The 19,753-nt window shown below is 43.2% G+C and overlaps 1 protein-coding gene and 2 long non-coding RNA genes across 7 annotated transcripts in view; 1 reads left to right on the forward strand and 2 right to left on the reverse strand.

The window, feature by feature from the left end:
* The window catches only part of TRPC5 (transient receptor potential cation channel subfamily C member 5), a 177,542-nt gene that overhangs the window by 148,616 nt on the left and 9,173 nt on the right, over nucleotides 1-19,753 (forward strand). For all 5 annotated transcript variants that reach the window (XM_079961625.1, XM_079961626.1, XM_079961624.1 and 2 more), the window contains 2 exons: nucleotides 15,445-15,651; nucleotides 16,903-16,944. In XM_079961625.1, the coding sequence (XP_079817751.1) occupies nucleotides 15,445-15,651; nucleotides 16,903-16,944 (249 nt within the window). The remainder of the gene's footprint in view (nucleotides 1-15,444; nucleotides 15,652-16,902; nucleotides 16,945-19,753) is intronic.
* LOC307207711 overlaps nucleotides 1-19,753 on the reverse strand; it is a 49,604-nt gene that overhangs the window by 6,558 nt on the left and 23,293 nt on the right. Inside the window, exon 4 of the long non-coding RNA XR_013834780.1 lies at nucleotides 2,035-2,099. This is a non-coding gene — a long non-coding RNA (uncharacterized lncRNA). The remainder of the gene's footprint in view (nucleotides 1-2,034; nucleotides 2,100-19,753) is intronic.
* On the reverse strand, nucleotides 10,626-15,434 carry LOC307207733. The gene is made up of 2 exons (XR_013834808.1): nucleotides 12,419-15,434; nucleotides 10,626-11,468 (listed from the first exon to the last, which is right to left on the reverse strand). It is a non-coding gene; the product is annotated as an uncharacterized lncRNA (long non-coding RNA).

A 19,753-nucleotide genomic window follows, 5' to 3' on the forward strand; every position in this document is an offset into this window, starting at 1 on the left:
ATAGGACCTCATAATTAAATGTATGCAGGGCTGGCCCAAGACATTTTGGTACCTGAGACAAACCACAAAATGGTGCTCCCCGCCCCAAGGAGTGAGTGGAGATCTACATCAGGAACGTGGGGGGGGGGTGTCAAATCAACCTTACTTGGCAGTTGAAGTGGGAATCAAAGGCCATCACAGGGCACTCTGAATAATGCCAGGCCAGTACAGAGCCCAGAAAACCCCCAAGGGCAGCTCCCATCATTTCTTCCCTGCAGTGGGAGAAAATCAGCAGCACTTCCTATTCGCTGAGAGGCCACTGTAGAGGCTGAATCGGGTGGGGGGCTGCTGAGGTGGTGACACATCCAGCCCTCAAGGAGCATGCCACAGCTCTTGTTACAGCAGCAGCAGTGCTTTCCTTGGAGGCTGGATCTCCTGCCCCTATGGATCCTGTCACCTGAGGCAGTTGCCTCACGTTGCCTCATGGGTGGGCCATGTATTTGCATGTAAATGTGCAGATAGAGTATGCTGTAAATTCCCAGCTCATTTGCTGTGTTCTCAGATGACACTGATCATTGCAGGGGGTTGGACTAGATGATCCCCAGGGTCCCTTCCAATTCTACAATCTTATGTTTGACACTTCTTTAAAATGGACGAAGAGTGATGCATTAGAAAAAGAGAGCTTGCTGCCGTAGGTACCTCAGCCATTGGTATGAGATGAGGTTTGCATCATTAATTACAAATGCCTACCAGTGATTTGAATGCTGCTCAACCACCCACTTAGCACCCGTCTGCCATGCTTCAGGCAGACTACTGGTTCTCTCTATCTCTCTTTCACACACAGCACTGCGTGAATATTCATGTGTTTATCTGTTCATTCATTAATGTATTAATTTAACAATGGAGAAGGGAAATCAAAACCAGGGATTGAGAAGAGGTGTTTTTCATGACATCACAGAAGTTCTGCCAGTCAGTGCTGATTACAATTGACTTCTGTTCTGGGGATTGAGAGTGTCTTGTTTGTTTCTTGGTAAGATCACAGAAGGTCAGGGAAACAGTGCTGCATGCAGTTGGTGCCTCTTATTGGATTAAGGGTGTGTGTTTCTTGGTAACATCACAAAAGGTAAGCCAATCATAGCTGCATACAGTTGGCTTCATTCCAGGGATTGAGGGTGTTTCTTGATGACATCACAGAAGGTCAGCCAGTCAGTGATGTGGGCTTCTACTGCAAGCCCAAAGATACGTACTGGTTTGGGGTTTTTTTGCCCACCATTCGTACTTAGAGAGGAATAGAATATGTTTGAACTTAACACAGTGAGACTTGCTTCTAATCCGTTCTCACAGATATGTTATGCCAGGCTTCTCCCTATTATGAGTTTCTATACCAGGGGTCAGCAAACTAACGCCCGTGGGTGGGATCAGGCCCAGTTGCCTTCAGGATCCAGCCCGCAGACTGTTCGTGGATCAGCGTGGGGATTCTGTTCGTTTGGGCTACGCCTTTTTTCCCTATGCCATTCCATTCCCCCACACACACACACAATGTGTGGCGCCCCCTCCTGGCTTCTCCCCGCCCTGCCTAGAGGAGGAAGGGGGCTGGGCTAAGCTGGCTGAGCGCCATTTTAAGCAGTCCCTCTCCAGAGCCAGCCCTTTCGCACCGCTCATCTTCCCTCCGCCATCGCCACGCTGGTGCTCCTGTGGGCCAGAGAGCGGAGCGGATGAGCTCGCTCTGCCTACCCACAAGAAACAGCAGTGGGGGTGGCAGCAGCCCCAGGGAAGGTAAGTGCAGTGGCTGCGGGTGGGGAATGCGGAGGAGGACTACTTGCCCCCGCCTCTTCTTCCAGGACCCCCCCCCCCCGAGGCATAGTAGACCGGCCTGCGGCTAAAAAAAATTGCCAATCCCTGTTCTATACCTACTTAAGTTGCTTCCTGGAGGTGCTGCTAGTGCAGAGGTAGCCAATGGTAATATTGGGTGGGACTGATCAGGAGTTGAATTGCAACATCTGGAGAGCATCATGTTGGTGACCACTTGGGTAGAGAGAAAGAATCAAAAAGTACCTGGTGTGACTCTTCCCTCTTCCTTACTGGATGATTTTAGACAAGCCTCAGTCTCAGCCTTCCATCTGCAATATGGGGATAACAACACAAAACTCCATGATAGGATGGTAATTTTAATGATATTGCTAAGATATTGTGATAATGCATTTTCTACATGCTAAAAGTTATATATTATGCAATTTCCAATGAAATTCCAAAATAGCAAGCTAGACTTCATTTTCCTCCACAAGCTAGAGAATAGGAAGGAACATGAGAATTGCAAGAGAGCTACCTGACGAGCTGTTCCCTAAAACCATCCTCATTTCAGTGCCTGACAGCTTGCTTGCATACCTAAATGCAGAACTGGGCAAGGCATTCTGTACTCTTGGTGACTTTGGGCATCTGGCAGGACTTCAAGAACAGACAAAAGAAATACAATTCTCCCTCTCTCCTTCCATGTGACCTGGAAAGAGAACCTGGCTCTGATTCATTATAGCCCTAATGCTGATGTATAGGCAACCCTGAAGAGATGCTAAATCTTGGGAGAAAGATTGTTAAGCTCTTTAGAATAAATCAGAACATACACATTAAGCCTCTGTGGGTTTTAGACCTTGTGGAGTGATGATGGAATGTTATCCCTACTTAAGGGATAACTGCAAAGGCACCAGTCCACATCTGTGTCTTTAAGGCAGGGTGGACTGAGTGGTATCTGTACAATTTTACTGGGGGCACTGTCCCTGCACTGGTTAGCAAACTTAAGTAGTTACTTGGTCTGATCTTCCCTGTTCTGCAGTGCCACCCTCATAATGGGCAAACAGTACTGGAGATTATCAACTAATCCTGACCTGAGTGCATTATTAGCAGGAGCGCCCAACGAGACCAACAGCGGGCACAACAGCCAAGAAAGCAGTTTTTGCATGTGCTGTAGAGAGAAGTGAGGGGCAGATGGAGCTCATCAAAGTGGAAAGGTAGCCCCTCTAGAAGAAGGAAAACCCTGATCTGAAACCTCCGCTGCCTTGCAGGATATCTTCCAAGAGAAGAAAGGCTAAGGACAAAATCCTACACAAATCCGGAGTCCCTAAAATGGTTGGATGCTACCTTATATGCCGCCTTCTGGCAGCTACTGTAGCCAAGCTGTTGCCAAGCGTATTGCTCTGCTTTCCTTTGGACCACACCCAGTGAGGCTGAGGGTAGGGGGTCTTGTCGTCTGGGCAGCCTGGGACCTCCATACACACTGCCCAGGCTTGCAGACCGAGGGGGTCACTTTGATGCTGCTAACACAGGAGTTTGGCTTCACCCCCAGAGGCACACTCCATTGTTCTTTGAGACAGATGCCAACAACAATATGTGCACATATTTTCCCTTTAAACAGAACTTGAAAGCTTATTCCCTATTTAGAGCCTGCCCTGTTTTGCCATTGTCTTCTAGTTCCGCATTCTAAGATCTCTGTCTACCTTTTCACCTAATGGCTGTTTGCTGGTTGCACATTGTAGTGATGGCACAGAGCGGCTGAACAAGACCCAATAAGAGAAGCAACCATAATAACCCCTGAATTGCTTAAGGGGAAAGGCAGCTTACTGAACTGCAAGATTTTTTCTCTCACTCTCCTTTTTGGACAAAGGCTATTTTAAACTTCAGTAGCCGTCTGCTCCCTTCAGGGCACCTTGAAGCAATGTAATTATTGAGCATTTCACTGCACCAACCTGTATTTATCTTCCCTTCTCATAGAATCAAAATACAGTCAATATTCAAATACAGAAATCAGCGGCTAAGAAAGCAAAATGTCGCCTTATGCCGTGCTTCAGTGTAAACTGATATTGAGGGGCTTAGTCAATCAGCTGAGATCACGTCCTGTAGTAGCAGTCCCAGCATCAGGATATCTTCTCACTGTGGACTTATCCACATCTAGCTTTTGCCCTACTCTTTCCAGGCACAGGGGCACACTTAAAATCTCTGTGTCTGAGTGGTTTGTTTGGGTTTTTTCCTTCTCTGAGCTTACTCTGCAAAAACTTGCTCTTTAAAACTCAATTGGAACAAACGTCAATTCAGGTTTCCTGTGGTTTGCCACTTGCTCTGATCGAGCTTTAAAAAGTGGTATTTCACAGGGAAAGCTCCAGAACCAAAACAAAAAAACCCCTCAGAAACAGAGCAGACCGTGCCTGGAAAGAGTGGAGGAATTGTAAGTGTGGATAGGTCCAGTGTTTTCTGCAAGGATGGGTTTCCTCATCTCAATATTTTCAAGGCATGACAGAAATAGCTTTGCATTTTGAACACAGATGAAAATTGTCATGATGTCTAAAAGGACAGTGGGATTTATCTCCATGTGGTAGGGATGGCCAAGTGAATCTATTACTCATCATCAGCAACAGTGCGTGTAATAATAAGCCTTCCACAAGTCTGAAGGCATTATTCCTTGATGTCTGGTTTGGCAACATGAGAAAGGGTTCTCTACACTCCTAGTTACTCCAAGAATTCTAAGTGTGTGCCTATACTCATTCGTAAAAATGCACTTCTTTCAGTGTTACCAGCTGCAATGGATTCAGTTGGGCATTTTCTTTCTTTAGTGGCAAAGACATCAAATATGACATTTGCTGCAGTGCACCTATGGGGACTAAATTTGGGGAGAGCCTGCTGGATCAGGCCAGTGGCTCATTTAGTCCAGCATCCTACTCTCACCCATGCCCATGGGAAGCCCATAAACAGGCCACAAACACAACAGCACTCTGCCCACCTGTGATTCCTAGGAACTGGTATTCCGTGGCCAATGCCTCTGACGACTATTGTAGAAGATTGCCGCTGCGGTTATGAATTTGCCCAATCCTCTTTTAAAGCCATCCTAACTGGTTGCCATCACTGCTTCCTGGAGGAGTGAGTTCCATAGCGTGCTGCCTTTTCTTTGTTAATGCTTTCATTTACCACACGTGTTTGTGTCTATTTATGAACTGTCTGCTTTGAGCACTTTGGCATCTCCTAAATTGTTGGAGGGAATTTTTTAGTCTTCTCAGAAAGCTAAATCCATGACTGCTGTTTATAAATACTTTTTTGGCCCTTTGTAAAGCAGGTTGCAGGAACTGGAGAGTTGCGGGATAAGGAATTAAAATATGCTGTACATGCTAAACAATGGAAAATTGTTTAGAAACTATAAGGAACGTTGCTTTAGATTTGTAACTGAGACTGCTTCAGCTAAAAATTATGTTTTAGGTATATCTGTACAGGAAGGCACTGTCAAATACATATAGATACTGAAAATGCCTCATTGGAGCAGGGGATGTTGGCACGTCCAGGGATACATTCTTTTTGCTTTCAGTATCTATTTTGTATTGGTGAAATCTTTGATATTTGCAGATGTTCAAGCACTTTTAAACTATATTCCTGTAGTATGGATGTTAATAACACACTAACAAAAGTGGATTCTGAATGGCAAAAATGACATAAGGAGAGCCTACTGGATCAAACCACTTCTGGTCTAGTGGTGTTCTGTGGTGTTCTGTGCTGTTCTAGTCCTGTTCTGTGGTGGCAAACCAGAAGCCTGTGTGAAACCCACAAGCAGGATTCGACCACAAGAACACTCCTTGGCCATGTAGTTTCCAGCAACTGATATTCAGAAGCATACTAAATCTGACAGGTAGAATGTAGCCATTGGGCTACATTCTCCACCCTGACTTTGTCTAAACAACGTTTAGAATCATCCAAGTCAGTGGCCCTCACTGTTTTTATCATGTACTTAGGTAAGGCTTTCTCTTTCTCTCAGACTACACACACACACACACACACACACAGAGAGAGAGAGAGAGAGAGAGAGAGAGCGAGAGAGAGAGAGGAAAACAAAACTGACCTTCCTTGCATGGTTGTTATAAGGACTGCAACAAATTTCTATGGACCCTTGAGAGCACCATACCAGTGTTGAGTATTATTCATTATCCGTGCCCAGAGAAGTGTGACATGTTCAGAGGCTTCTAGATCCCTTTGTGATCCCTTCTAGTTCCTGAAGAAACACACACACACTTCATTCTTCCTGGTACTATCCAAGGGGCACACAATTTTTAAAAAATAGTTAGCAGGTTCATAATTATATCCCACATACTCACCAATGCTTTTGACGTGTGAGTGCTGCATTTGCCTCCAGAATTTCCTCTGGGGCATCAAATACATGTCAAGCTGCATCCTGAGCAATGGAAAGGTCTCCCTGTGCAATCTGGCTCTCCATACCTCACTGGAGTCTAAGGAGGCTTAATTGTTTCCCTGGGAGCATGAGGATGTCATGCATGTGATGATGAAGAACTGTCTCTTTCCTTTCCTTTTCCTTTTCCTGTCTTTAGCCTAACTATATCTCACCTGTGGACTTGAACTGAGCTTTTAATATTCATGGACTGTTTGCTGAGCAACCAAATGCATCCAGGGGATGCATTCTGACTTTATACACTTGTGTTTTGCTTGAGCCCCACAGGGATAAGCTGATATGAGTTCTCTCTCTGCCTCTCTCCAACTCTTTTATCAGAAGTGGCCAATTGTATTTTATTAATATTTGGCATTGTTTCCAGGTTATGAAGCACCTCAAGCAAGAAACCTTCAGTAGGTCCCTAACCTCATTCCCCCGTCCCCGTCCAAGCCCAACATGCACACACCACAGCATTGCCACCTCCTCACTTTGAGAACAAGAGCATAGAAAGTTACTTTTATACTGAGTCAGATCATTGATGCTTCTAGCTCAATGTTGTCTCCACTAGCCTCCCTTAACTTGGTGCCCTCCAGATGCCCTGGACAACCACTCTCACCAACCCCAGCTGGTGGAGGCTGTAGTCTAGAATATCTGGATGTCACCAGGCCAGGAAAGGCTGGTCTACACTGGTTTGCAGTGGCTTTCCAAGGTCTCAGAGATGAGACATTTGAAACCCAACCTGGTAATGTCAGTGGTTGAACATACATGCATAGCAGATGCTCTACACCCTTTACTATTTTTGCTGCCTGTTCAATTCCCCAGCAAAGTGGTGGGCAAACAAGCAGAAGAGCAAGTGATAGTGAAGAAGAGCAACAGCTGTCACCTGCTCTGGGAAAGGGGAAGGGGGCAGGTGAAGGTGAGGGCCAAGAGTCCATCACTGGCACATCCCTGCATAGAAGGTGCCCCCCAGGTGTTGCTGCTTGCTGCATCTCTGCTGAAAGAGAGCATTCAACTGTGTGGGACCAGCAACACTAAGTGCCCAACATCTAAGCTGAGCGTAGTCAGGCCTCTGTAACATGGGAGACAGCTAATGGCACTCCTCTGGGGATTTGCAGAGAAGTTATACAATGCTGTGTTTCCAGTACTTTTTCCCCTTCCACTTTCCTTCTTGCAAAAGTCCAGTTTTAGGGGGAAGTGGGGTTTATTGTGCAAGAGCCCTAAATCAATGTTAATTGTACAACCTGAATTTGTCAGTACACAATTGAATCCTACCAGAAAATAGCATCAGTCTTCAATGCTTTAGCAATGTGCTCCATAGCCTTTTAACAAGGCAGCAAAGGTTAAAGATCAGAGTTTTCCTTCTTTTCCTAGATGAGTTACCTTCTCAGGTTGACAAACCCCATCTGGCCCTCACTTCCCTCTACAGCACAAGCAGAAACCACATTCTTGACAGTTGGACCCACTATTGGGGGAAAAAGATGAAGAACAAGAAAAGATAGTGAGAGACGGTCACCCTAAAATGCTGATGAATTTTATGATGACTTCTTTTTAATTGCCAACTGTTGTGGAAATGTGGAAAACAAAACTTAAAACTGGAACAATGAAGAACTGAGAGAAATGTTACAAATAAGAGGCTCTTTTGATCCATTTTTAGCTGGTTCTTTAGGAGAAAGGAAAATTAGACTCAGAGAGACTCAGCAAAACATTTTTATTGTAACCATTAAAATCGCAGTCCCTAGCACGCGTGCGCGCACATTCTTAGTCATGCTCACCAACTCTACACCAGTAGCTGATCAGGCCATGACAAGAGGACGGATGGCAGGCATTGCAGCACTGGGAACATGGCACACCTTTCCACTGGAAAGTCCCTTCTTTATAGACTTTCAATCAGACGTTCCAGCTCTGGTGATTCACCACCATCTGTTCCTTGTCATAGTTGTTCATCACGTTCCAGAGTTCATCACATCATTAGTCAATCTTGCTCAACACCCGTCCTTTGTTATCAGCCTGTTCGTATGTCAAGTCTCAAGAACTCAGCACTTCTTCCCCACTTCACTTGCCCACAAGTCTTAATGAGACTCCATTTTAGAGTGGTGTTCTTCAGCCTAAAAACAGGCCTACACTCATTCCTTCATTCATACCTTAAATGTCTAATGAATGTGATTGTTATACTAATTACAGGAACCAGTATTGTCCAAGATTTGCTCATCCTTACCAACATATGCCTCAGTCCCAGAATTAAGGTTGAAAATTCTCCAGGTTAAGCTGAAATTGTGGAAGAGTAGAACACAGGACGTGTTGCTGAACAAGAAGCAAATGAAATAGAGGGACTCTTCTCTCCCTAATGGAAACTCACTGATAGCTCTTCTTCTGCCATTTGTGCTTGTAGCAATAAATTTCCTCTCACAGATATTAAGGGTGCTTTCCTCCCCGCCTGTGTGAGATGGGCCCAACCTGCTCGCATAGTTTATATGCCAAGTGACAGGCAAAATGGCATCCCAAGAGGCCCCTTTAATGACACGGTGGAAGCCAACATAGCCAGAGGAAGCAGCAGAGACAGCAGCCTAGAGCATCCTCTCATCCTCAAGTCAGACCTGACAAGTAAAATTAACGTTCTCTCTTGCGGCTGAATTAATTAAGCAAAATAAGATATAGAAGGCAAGCCAGCCCCTCCTTCATGCTTGCATTTTCCTTCACAACCTTTCCTTCCTTCTCTCCTAACCCTGAAAATCAGATCTATATAATTAAAGAGATTCGCCTGGGAAAGTGGCCAAATGCTTAAAAGAAATGCTAAAAATACAATCGACAAGCAGCGTTACTCTGCACCAGCTATTATTCATGATGCTCATCAGGGTTGCAGTAATCAAGGTGCTCGGGAGGTAATGGCACTTACAAAAATTTGGTCTGGCTACTGAGTAGCTGATGACCACAATGTTCAGGAAAACAAAAGACCTGGCAGTTTGCAATAAAACTCATAAGAAGAGCCTGCTGGATCAGGTCAGTGGTCCATCTAGTCCAGCATCCTGCTCTCACAGTGGCCAAACAAATGTCTATGGGAAGCCACAAGCAGGACCTGAACACAAGAGCACTCTCCCTTCCTGTGGTTTCCACCAACTGGCATTCAGAAGCACTGCTTCCTCCATTCAGAAGAACTGCTTGTCCCAGCACTTTCCCCTCGAAAACCCATTCTTTAATGCTGAATCGGAACAAACAGCAATTCCTGTTTTCAACAGTTTGCCCTTTGCTCTGATTCAGTGGTAAAAAGTGGGTTTTTGAAGAAAAGCACAGGGAAGTGCTCAAACATGGCCCTTTAAAGGGTGGGCATGCACCTAAAAACACGACACAAAAGGAAGTCTGGATGAGCCCTCCAGAGTAAGAGCATGATCTCTTCAGTGCAGGATAACTGCCTTAACTCTCATGCATTTTCAACATGTAGTTATCAGTGTCTGCTTCTCAATCTCTTTCTCCCATGGAAAGGAGAAAGATCCTGGAAGATGCTAGAAAAGTATAGTGAATAGTGTATTTTAAAAGTATAGTGTATTTTAAAATGGGGTTTTAGAGTTTTTAGGGGTTTTAGAATGTTTTATGTAGTTTTTATGTAGTTTTATGTAGTTTTGTGGTAGTTTTATGTAGTTTTGTAGTAGTTTAATGTAGTTTTCAATTTCATTGTTCCGCAAGGGACAATGACAATAAAGATATCGTATATCGTATAAAAGAGGATAGATTAGCCACTCCCCATATGTGATTGCATGCTCACCAGCACCAGCCAGCATGGCCAATGGTCAGGGGTGATGGGAGTTGCACTACAAATACCTGGAGGCCACTAATCCCTTGAAACATTAGACTGGGGAAAGAAGGATGGAAATAGGCCTTTTGCCTTCCACCTTTTGGATTTAAATTGTTTCTCTGGAGACACTGAGGGCAAAGCCTATGAAAGATCCGGTCAAGTTCTGAGCCTCGATGGTCCTTTGGGCAAACTACTATCAGGAATTTGCTATAATGAATGGACAGTCTTATCTGACAGAGAAGGGACAGTGATATAGAGAAGATATATTCAACTAATCTATTTCTCATATGAAATTCCCTGCTGGTGCTTTCAAAGCACTGCTTTTTTTGACCTGTGACCTTCACAGTGCTCTGATTTATCTGGATATTGCAATCAAAGCAGAACACATTTGAACTGAATTCGGACAAATCAAAGAGCCACTCCAGGCTTCTCCTATCAGGCAATTTAATAGAAGAGATTTTTTAAAATCCCGCTCTATTCTACGCACGTGCCTTCTACCAGAGGTCCTCATTAGCTGTCGTTGTTTCATTTCACAAGACCGTTGACTGCATATGGACAAATCTGTCAATTTTGACTTCTCTCAGGTTTTCATTTTTAAAGTCTTAGGTTCCATTCAGTTCAACGCATTCACATAGTAGTCTGCCTTTTTAAAAAAAGATACTCAAATATTTGTATGCATTTTAATTACATTTCTCTCAGGAAACACCTTTCACACACTTTCATACAACTACTAATACAGCATACACATTTTTGCAAGCCCTAATAGAATCCGTTTTTGCATGTTACTTTCATTAATCAATCCATTTCTCCTTACTACATTTGTGTCCACATTTTTTTCAATAGTAGACTGCATGGCAAAATTCAGGGAAGTGCTAATTTCAAACAATAGCTGTGTTTTGCTCTTCATATGCAAATTTGTTGGGTTCACATTAAACTTTGAATTGATACATATTTTCCTCCATCTCTAGTGGGGTTTGGGGAGGCTTGTTTTGCTTTTCATGCTTTTCATAACCTTAATATTCAGCTACAGAATGCATATAGACAAGATGTTGGGGAACTAAAGCCCAAGAGAACCGGAAAGGCTACAAAATACAACATGTGGACAATACATTTACAAAACATTCAAAATCCTTACAAAATGGGCAGCACTGATCTTTCTGTTATTTTTACAAACTAAAATTCAGATATCAAACATCCTTCCTTTCTTATTTTGAGGGTGCCACACTTTGGAATGTTGGAGAATTCCATGAAAATAGAAATGGGAGCAGAAATTGTCAGGAATGGGAATCTATTCAGTGAACAAAATTAATATTCGCTGTTGTTTTTGCTTTCAGTCCACAAACAATGCAGGATTGATTATGTCTTTTCTCCTTTTGCATTGCATTTCCTCTGCATTAAAATGAATAGGGTGGAGTAATATACATAATTTGTATAATGAATTCAATATGCTCCATAATTTCACCACAGCAGACAGTGAGATGAATAATGTAGATTTTAGCAGAAGTGGAACTGGAAGAATGGAAACAGTGCTGCATGCAATCAATACAGGGCAGAATGGGAAAGGATTTCTTCTACATCCCTACCACCCCTTCCCAGTCAACAACCTACAACCCCCTCCAAAGCAAGAGATGCATTTATTTATCAACTGAACCATTACCGTTGCCATTGTCGTGTGCAAGAATGGGGGTGCATGTGCTAATAATACTTTCAGGTGGCACCTGGCTTAATTTTTGGGAACTAAGAAAATCTATACATACAAATATTCCCCCATGTAATTCTTTGCATAGGATTTAGTCTCCTTTGGAGCTAACCTGTGACTGAGGTGGTGCTGTGGCTCCCATCTCATGGCAAAGGCTCAAGGTACAATGGTGGTGCACATTAAGATCCATCCAAAATCCCAGAGTGTCTCAGGTACTCAGAAAAGACCCCTGCCTAATGCGGTCTTCATTGCTAGAGAACTTGAACTTGACTTCCTGTTTCAGCCCATATCTTTAATATGTATATCTGAGTAATATGTATATCTGAGTATATAGGCAAAGTATATAGGCAAAGTAAAAGGCACAGCAGGTGAATTGCATGGCTAAGCACAAGATGAGATCTTGTTCCAATAAGTGGCATGCTCCTGTCTCTTTTATTTGAAGAAGTGGGTGGGCACAAGCCTTAGCATGACAGTTGTCTTGGGACTGGGCAAGCAAATGGGCATCCCTGTAAGTGGGTTGGGTCTGCAAGATTTGTTCACACCAGATGTCCTTGGAGATGGAGGTGGAGTCAGTGCTGACTCAGTATCCAATTTACTCTCAGGTGCCTTCCCAGAAGGTAGAGACTCCTTACAGACAGGAGGAGGAAACTATGGCAGCTCCACTTAGGAGGTACCTGACAAGAGGTGTCCAATAACACAAGGAGGGATGCCTCTCTGCTCACCTGCTTAGACCTTACAGGGGGTGTCCAGTTGCAACTACCTGATCTCCTCCCACTCTGCCTCAGGATCTGACTATTCCTTCCATGATATCTCCACAGGGCTCATGACACTGTCTGAGGCTTTGGAGAGCTATTGCCAGTACAAATTTGCAAATAATCTTTATCTACCCGTAGGCAGAAAAGATACCTCAACCCAATATCTTTTCCCCTGAAAGGGGAAAAAACAAAACATTTTGAGAAGGAGAAATCACCTGCAGGGAAAGGCTTAAGTATTCCCCCTCCTTACAGCCACTGCAGATTTCTAGCCCCCTGCCTCTTGACAATGGCATTTGAACAAGTAAGAAACCATTAAGACAAATCATGTGAGATGAACTGTGGGTCTCCAGCATCCTTTCTAGGTTGGCCTTCGAGGACAAATCATGAGATAGGTGTTGAAAGCATCAGGGACAATGAGAGTGGCTGGTTTGACATTTTGCACACTTGGAAATCCAATCCAAGTTGGCTCTTATGAACTTTATTCTTTTGAGAAAAGAAACCTACAGTTGCAAAAGCAAGGGAATGGGGAAAATTCCACTACAAATAAAGAAGACAGCATTAAGAGTCAGGGATTTGCTAAAGGATGTCTTGTGAATTCTGCTGTCATTTCTTCACTATGAAGGAAAACAGAGGAGAAATTAGCATTTTGTGTGCGCATGTGTTTTTTTAAAAAAATTTAACAGACTGACTAACGCTGTCCATTGTTTATGACTGAAATAACTAAGATAAAAATATGTGAGTGACAGCTAGGAAGAAGTGTGGTGATGGTGATGGGACAGAGTGGGGATGTGGTCAGCAGGAGCTTGGAGAAAGGGCTCTGGAATCAAACCTTGGGATGATGATAAGGTCACCATGGAAACAAGCCCATAGTGCAGAATATGTGCAGTAGGTTCAATGGTTATTGTTCTTTTAAAATCAGGAAACTGAACAACCTTTACAGAAGGAAGTCAGCATGTATTTGCCCATGTTTGAATGCTAAATAAACACATGAACTATGGAAGGGATGGGATAACTTTTTCCCCTATTGATAACCACAGTCCCTTGGGGGCCATCTGTTGGGTCCAAGACCTGAAAGCAAGTGGGGCAGGAGCCAGCCATGTGTGGGCTCCTTCTCCTCTCTCTCTCTGCTAGCCCTTCTCCCACTCTTTCCCACCTGCATGAAATTAGTCCAGGGATTGCATACAATGACTGGGAGCACTGCAAATCACTAACTGCTGATATATGACATATAATGCATTTGAGAGGATAGGGTACATCTCACTGTAACAACAAATGTTTAATGTTGCAACATGCCCTGGCGCCTTAGGGCAAAGGGCAGGTAATTGACAATAATATCAGCCATAATTCAGCATTGTTCAGAAGTTTATTTCTGTCTTAGGAGAGAGTTGTATTCTCCCATTCTCCCATGCTGTAGAAGCTGTCATGAGAACCATCTGCACCACAGAATTTACCACTCCTAGTGGAAGGAAAATGCAAATGAAAGGGTTGGGCACACATGCAACACTACAACATTATATGTATGTATGTACACAGTGTCTGTACAAATGCTTCAAGATGTTTTGCATGTAGTGTTTACCCACACATATTAGAAGAACACTGCAAAAAACGAATCATTGTATAACCATCTGTACTGTCACCTCAATATTGCTTTTTTGCAGTGTTTTATCAGTATTAACATGTGCATCAGTAACAGAGGGAAGTAAAGATTGAAGAAATGAAAGAACATAAAACAGCAGCAAACTAGTAATTTACAAAAAACAACAACCCTAAATGCATTCGTTTCACTTTAAAACACGTTCTTGCAAAAATGTATAAACTTTTGTTGAAATTTGAATCAGAAGAAAAAGGGCTAATGGGTGCATGATTAAATGAGCACAAAAGGAACAGTTGGAACATACGTGGAATAAGGGGTTAAAATGTACATTATGTTATGATCTTAAAGAGAAGTTTTATAAAATGTTGTTATCATTGGTACTTAACTCCTGAGAAATTATTTAGAATGTATAAAGATGTTTCAAATGTTTGCTGGAAATGCCAATAACATGAAGGAACATTTTACCATGCTTGGTGGATGTATAAAAAGGCTACAAAACATTGGATACAAACACATACATTGATACAGCAGGTTTTAAAGGTTAATATTCAGTTGAAGCCAGAACTTTTTCTTTTAGGGTTAATGGATACACAACTGGAAAAGGACTATGAGAGATTATTTCAATATATGTTCACAGCAACAAGGCTGTTACATGCCCAAAGATGGAAAGATACCGCCCTACAAACTATGGAGGAATGGCTGATAAAATTATAGGATGGCAAAATTAACACTTTTAAGTAGAGAAAAATCATTATTGTCATTTATTAAGGATTGGAAACTTCTTATGGACTTTTTGCAGGACAAAGAAAATGAATTTGTAATATCTGGATCTGAAGACTGAAAAAATATTGGCTTATAGAAAATAGAATTGTTGGATGTTAATGAGTGAATACTATGTTTAGCTTTAGGACAGAGAACCAGAAGTCTTTTATCTTTTTTATTTTCTCTCTCTCTCTCTCCTTTCTTTCCCTTTCCCTTCCTCTTTGCTTCCGTTCCTTTTTAGATCAAATTTTAAAAGAATTTATTTTGGGTATGAACTTTGGTATATCTTTCAACTGGTATATCAATAAAAATAGATTTTTTAAAAAAGGAAATCAGGCTAGGTAATCTGGAACTCCGCAGTCAGGGGGTGATAGTGGGTTGAGGAGAATTTCAGAAATTTCCACATGTTGTGGATTCCAACTCCCATCAGCTCCAGCCCCTCTGGCCAATAGTCAAGGATGGTGGGGGTTGTATTCCAACAACATCTGGAGGGCACAAGGTTGGGAAGGTTGTGGCTTTCATTATGTCATATACAAGCATAACCTCCAGGGCCATTCTTAATATTCAGCCAGAGAGGTTGTTGTACTGTAGCTTAGGGTGTGGGCAATTCACTGTCACCAAAAGCTGATAACAACTTTGCCACTATTGTTTTCTTGACTTTCTCTCCACACCCAGGACCACGCAGATATTGAATGGAAGTTTGCACGCACCAAGCTCTGGATGAGTTACTTTGATGAAGGTGGCACTCTGCCACCTCCTTTTAACATCATCCCCAGCCCCAAGTCCTTCTGGTATCTTTGCAAGTGGATCCACAACCAACTCTGCCCGTCTCAGGACCCAGAGAATGATCAGAAAAAGCATGAAAACCTGAAGACATTCACGGTAAGGAGACAGTCCCTGCAATCACTCTCAGGAAACTCTGCTTTGTCATTTGGTTCTTTGCTTTTGAATGGCAGGATGATGTTGTAAGTAGGGATGGGGAAGAAATTTTATTCAGTTTGCATTTAAAGGTGTATCTCCCTAAGATGCAGTTTATGAAACAATATGAGAACTGAAACATAGCTGGTATCCGAAATCTGCAGTTCTTCAAATTTTGGAAGACAGTTCTCCAGCTCAGTAATGTGTACAGTAATGCACTCATTAAGGTAATGTGTGCATAAAAATGCATATATTAGTGTACATAACATACAAAATGCAGTGAGGTTTAGTGGTTAGGGTGTTAAACTAGGACCTGGGAGACCAGGGTTCAAATCCCCACTCAGGGCTTTTCCAAACCTAACTTTTGCAGGGGTCCACACTTTAAAGCTTTGTGTCCGAGCGCTCTTTTTTTGCCCCAGATCTTTACCCACAAAAATCCGCTCTTTAAAGCTGAAGTGCAACAATCACTTGCTCTGATTCAGTGGTAAAATGTGGGTTTTTGCATGTGAGCTGTGCCTGGAAAGAGAAAGGCAAAAGGTAAGCAGATAAGCCCTCATTTTGGTAGCTTGCACCCAGTTCTCCAATCTGTTAAGGTCATTTTGAATTCTGATTCTGTCTTCTGCAGCATTAGCTACCCTTCCCAGTTTGGTGTAATCTACAAACTGGATGAGCATCCCCTCTGTTCCTTATTCCAGGTAGTTTATAAAGATGTTGACCAACCATGGGTCCAGGACAGGGACCCTGTTGTGGCACTCCACCTGTCACCTTTGCCCAGAATTAGGAGGAACCATTAGTGAGCAGTCTAGATTTCAGCCAGTCAACCAACTACATATGATGTGAACACTGGCTTCATTGGCTTCAAAAGGGGGGTCAGATTCAGAGGCTGTATACACACACACACACACACAGCCCTGTTGTTGGAGGACCTGACTTTTGAAGAAGAGCTGTAGCACAGTGGGTGGGAGGACATCTGCCTCGCATGCAGAAGATCCCAGGTTTAATCCCCTGTCTGAAACCCTGGAGTGCTATTGTAGACCAGACTGAGGTAAGCGGACCAATAGTTGTGCCTCACCTTTACGTATACCCAGGACTTCCATCAGCAACTAGCTAACTAGTTCTCATCCAGTGGGGCTCTTTTTTACAAATTGCTTACAGCAAAAAAGTTGAAAATATGATGGTCACCTGTTTAATATATATGCGCCTCTTTCATTTCAGGAACGTCATGCTGACAACTTGATTCAGAATCAGCACTATCAGGTAAAATACATTCATTGATGAAGCAGTTTATTTGCATTTCCTTGCTCTGCAATGAGCTTAGAGCCAAAGAGTTTCTTTATACTTTGCAAAAAAATTGCAGATTTTTAAGAACTTCCCCCTCCCCCTATTTAAATGACAAATCTAACATGCGCAGCAACACCATATCATCAACTGCTTTAGAAGCATTTCTCTGTTCCAGTAGAGGTTTGTCACATAGTGGGGTCCTGCAAATAATAATAATAATAATAATAATAATAATAATAATAATAATAATCCAAAGCTCTCATGGGTAGGCAGAATGAGTTCCCTCATTGTTTAGATCCAGGTTACGACTTTCTGTTATACTTTCTTTTGGCATCTGGTTACAACTACAAGGAGTATTCTTAGTTCGTGAGAGTTAATGCAAAAGTGTGATGAGATTCGGTTTGCATTAAAATCTTAGTGTTTCTAAAATTAGACTGTGGAACTGAGTATGTGCAGTTTGCAGCAGGTTTCAGGTCACTTGGTTCATTACATCTCTTTACCCATGTGCATTGGCAAAACACTGCATAAAGCCGTCTGGCTGTGATCATGCAAACCGCAGAGGCATGTACTGGTAAATAAAGAAGTATTTTTTAATTATAGCAGTCTAATGGTGCAAACTCAGTAGCCAGGAAGGAGCAGGGTCCAGGTGCTCTTGCAAGACAAAGGAATAGCAATGATTTATCTGGTTTGAGAGCAAGGCCGAAGACTCAGGAGGACAAGATTAGTAGCAAGAGTTCCAAGACTGCATGGGAGCTGCAAAGCTGTCCAAACAAGTTTCTCCACCTTCCATGTGCACCTTCTGCACAAACCCTGTTGAATGTACCAGAGTCATGCTATTAGAGCAGGGATGGGGAACCTCAGGCCCATGGGCTGGATGTGGCGTTTCAGACCTCTCTACCTGGTTCTTGGGACTCTCCCTAAGTCCCTCTGTCCTCTTGCCTCTGACCCTGATCACCATATGGGTGATCACCCTGATCACCCATATAGCATCTGCATACAGAACAAGGCCTTGAGGATTTGAGCGTTTTCCATCATAGTTTTTCGCAACCCTAAATTGCATTTGTAGCCTATTTGGCATCACTAATTCTTCCAATTAAAAGATTTACTAAGATTAAAGGATTTACCATGCCATCAGCTCAAACACATTGTGCTAGATTTTTGAAAATAACCACCGAGATATCAGAAGCTCAGATACACTTTTAGATGTGGCTCCTTCTCTGTAGCTGCAACAGGTTGGAATCTAGCTTTTGCTTGTGGAACAACCTAGGAGGAACAAAACGTCCATCCTGGCCTGGCCTGTTTTTACTGTTACTCATGAGACTGTATCTGGGGGAAAGGCTGTAGCTCAGTGGCTAGAGCATCTGCTCTGCACCCCAAAGGTCCCAGATTCAACCTGCAGCATTCCAGACTGGGAAGGGCTCCCCATGTGAAACCCTGCAGAGCCACTGCCAGAGCTTAGTGACCAATGGCCTGACTCATTATAAGGCAACTTCCTACATTATTTTGCATTCAAAAAGCAACACTTGAATAGGGAGAAGTAGAGAGTGACAGGTTGTGTGGGAAATAGTTTGCCCCTTGCTTCTGGGTCCTAAATAGAGTTGCCAGGTCAGGTGCATCCCAGACCCTAAGATTTCATGACCCCAAACTGAGACCTAGGAATGGCCACTGGTGATGGGCCCTGTAAACAGAGGTTAATCGGTGGTGAAGTGTAGGAGGGAAGACACACACAACCCAGAGTATCTATGCTGTAATTGACAGGGCTGAGGCTTGCAAGCGGCATACACTGTCTTGCTTTTTATCAAAGGCACTCCCACCCAGTTGGAGGGGGCCAGGCAAACTGGAGATTTCAGGGACAACCTGAAGTTCCTAGCCACAGTATTTAACTCCCTACACCTGAAATCCTGAATGCTGAAACATATGTGGCGAGATGTGGCAGCTGGATCCTGAGCTCCTCCACTCTCTACAGGCCACTCATTAAAAATACTCTTACTGAATTTTAACAGATACAATACATGCAAACAAAACTTGGCAACAAATTAGGATTTACTGAAATAAGACGTGCTCTCTTTCTACAATAAAGAGTTTTGACTAACATTTTGTGCATTATTTATAATCCTACAATATGAAAGCATGCTGTGCACCAATTAGTTTTACAAATGCGAAACCTGCAAATAACCTCTCCATAAAGCATCTGGGATAGTGGTTATTGTAACAGAACTCCAACTCACATATGGCAAAAAGCACCCCAAAAGATTTCAAATTTGTCCTTTTTTTGCAGCTCTCTGCAGGCCATTTTGACAGGTAGTCAGATGCTCACCTGGCAGTCATCTGGCTTCACCAACATCAGCAGGCGATGGCTCATAGACAATTACAACAAGCCCCATTTGGAGCATGGACTGGGACCACTGTACTACTACCAACCCCTGCAGGGCTTGCTGTCAGCAACTTAAAGCAAGCCCCACTTTGGGTTGGAATCAGGCATACTACAGAGTTCCCAGTTAAGAACGCCTTTATGTAGCTGACCATCGAACAGCTGATCAGTTCTGACAGGAAGCCTTGCCTGTCAAGGAAGGGCACTTTAAGGCTCCCAATTGTTCCTTTCTAGTCATGTCTTTACTTGATTGCTGGGATGTGGGTGGCGCTAAGGTGTAAACTACTGAGCCTTGGGCTTGCTGATTGGAAGGGTGGCAGTTCAAATCTCCACGACGGGGTGAGCTCCCATTGCTCGGTCCCAGCTCCTGCCGACCTAGCAGTTCGAAGGCACATCAAAGTGCAGGTAGATAAA

Source organism: Podarcis cretensis, assembly GCF_951804945.1.
Source record: "Podarcis cretensis genome assembly, chromosome: Z".
NCBI lineage: Eukaryota > Metazoa > Chordata > Lepidosauria > Squamata > Lacertidae > Podarcis > Podarcis cretensis.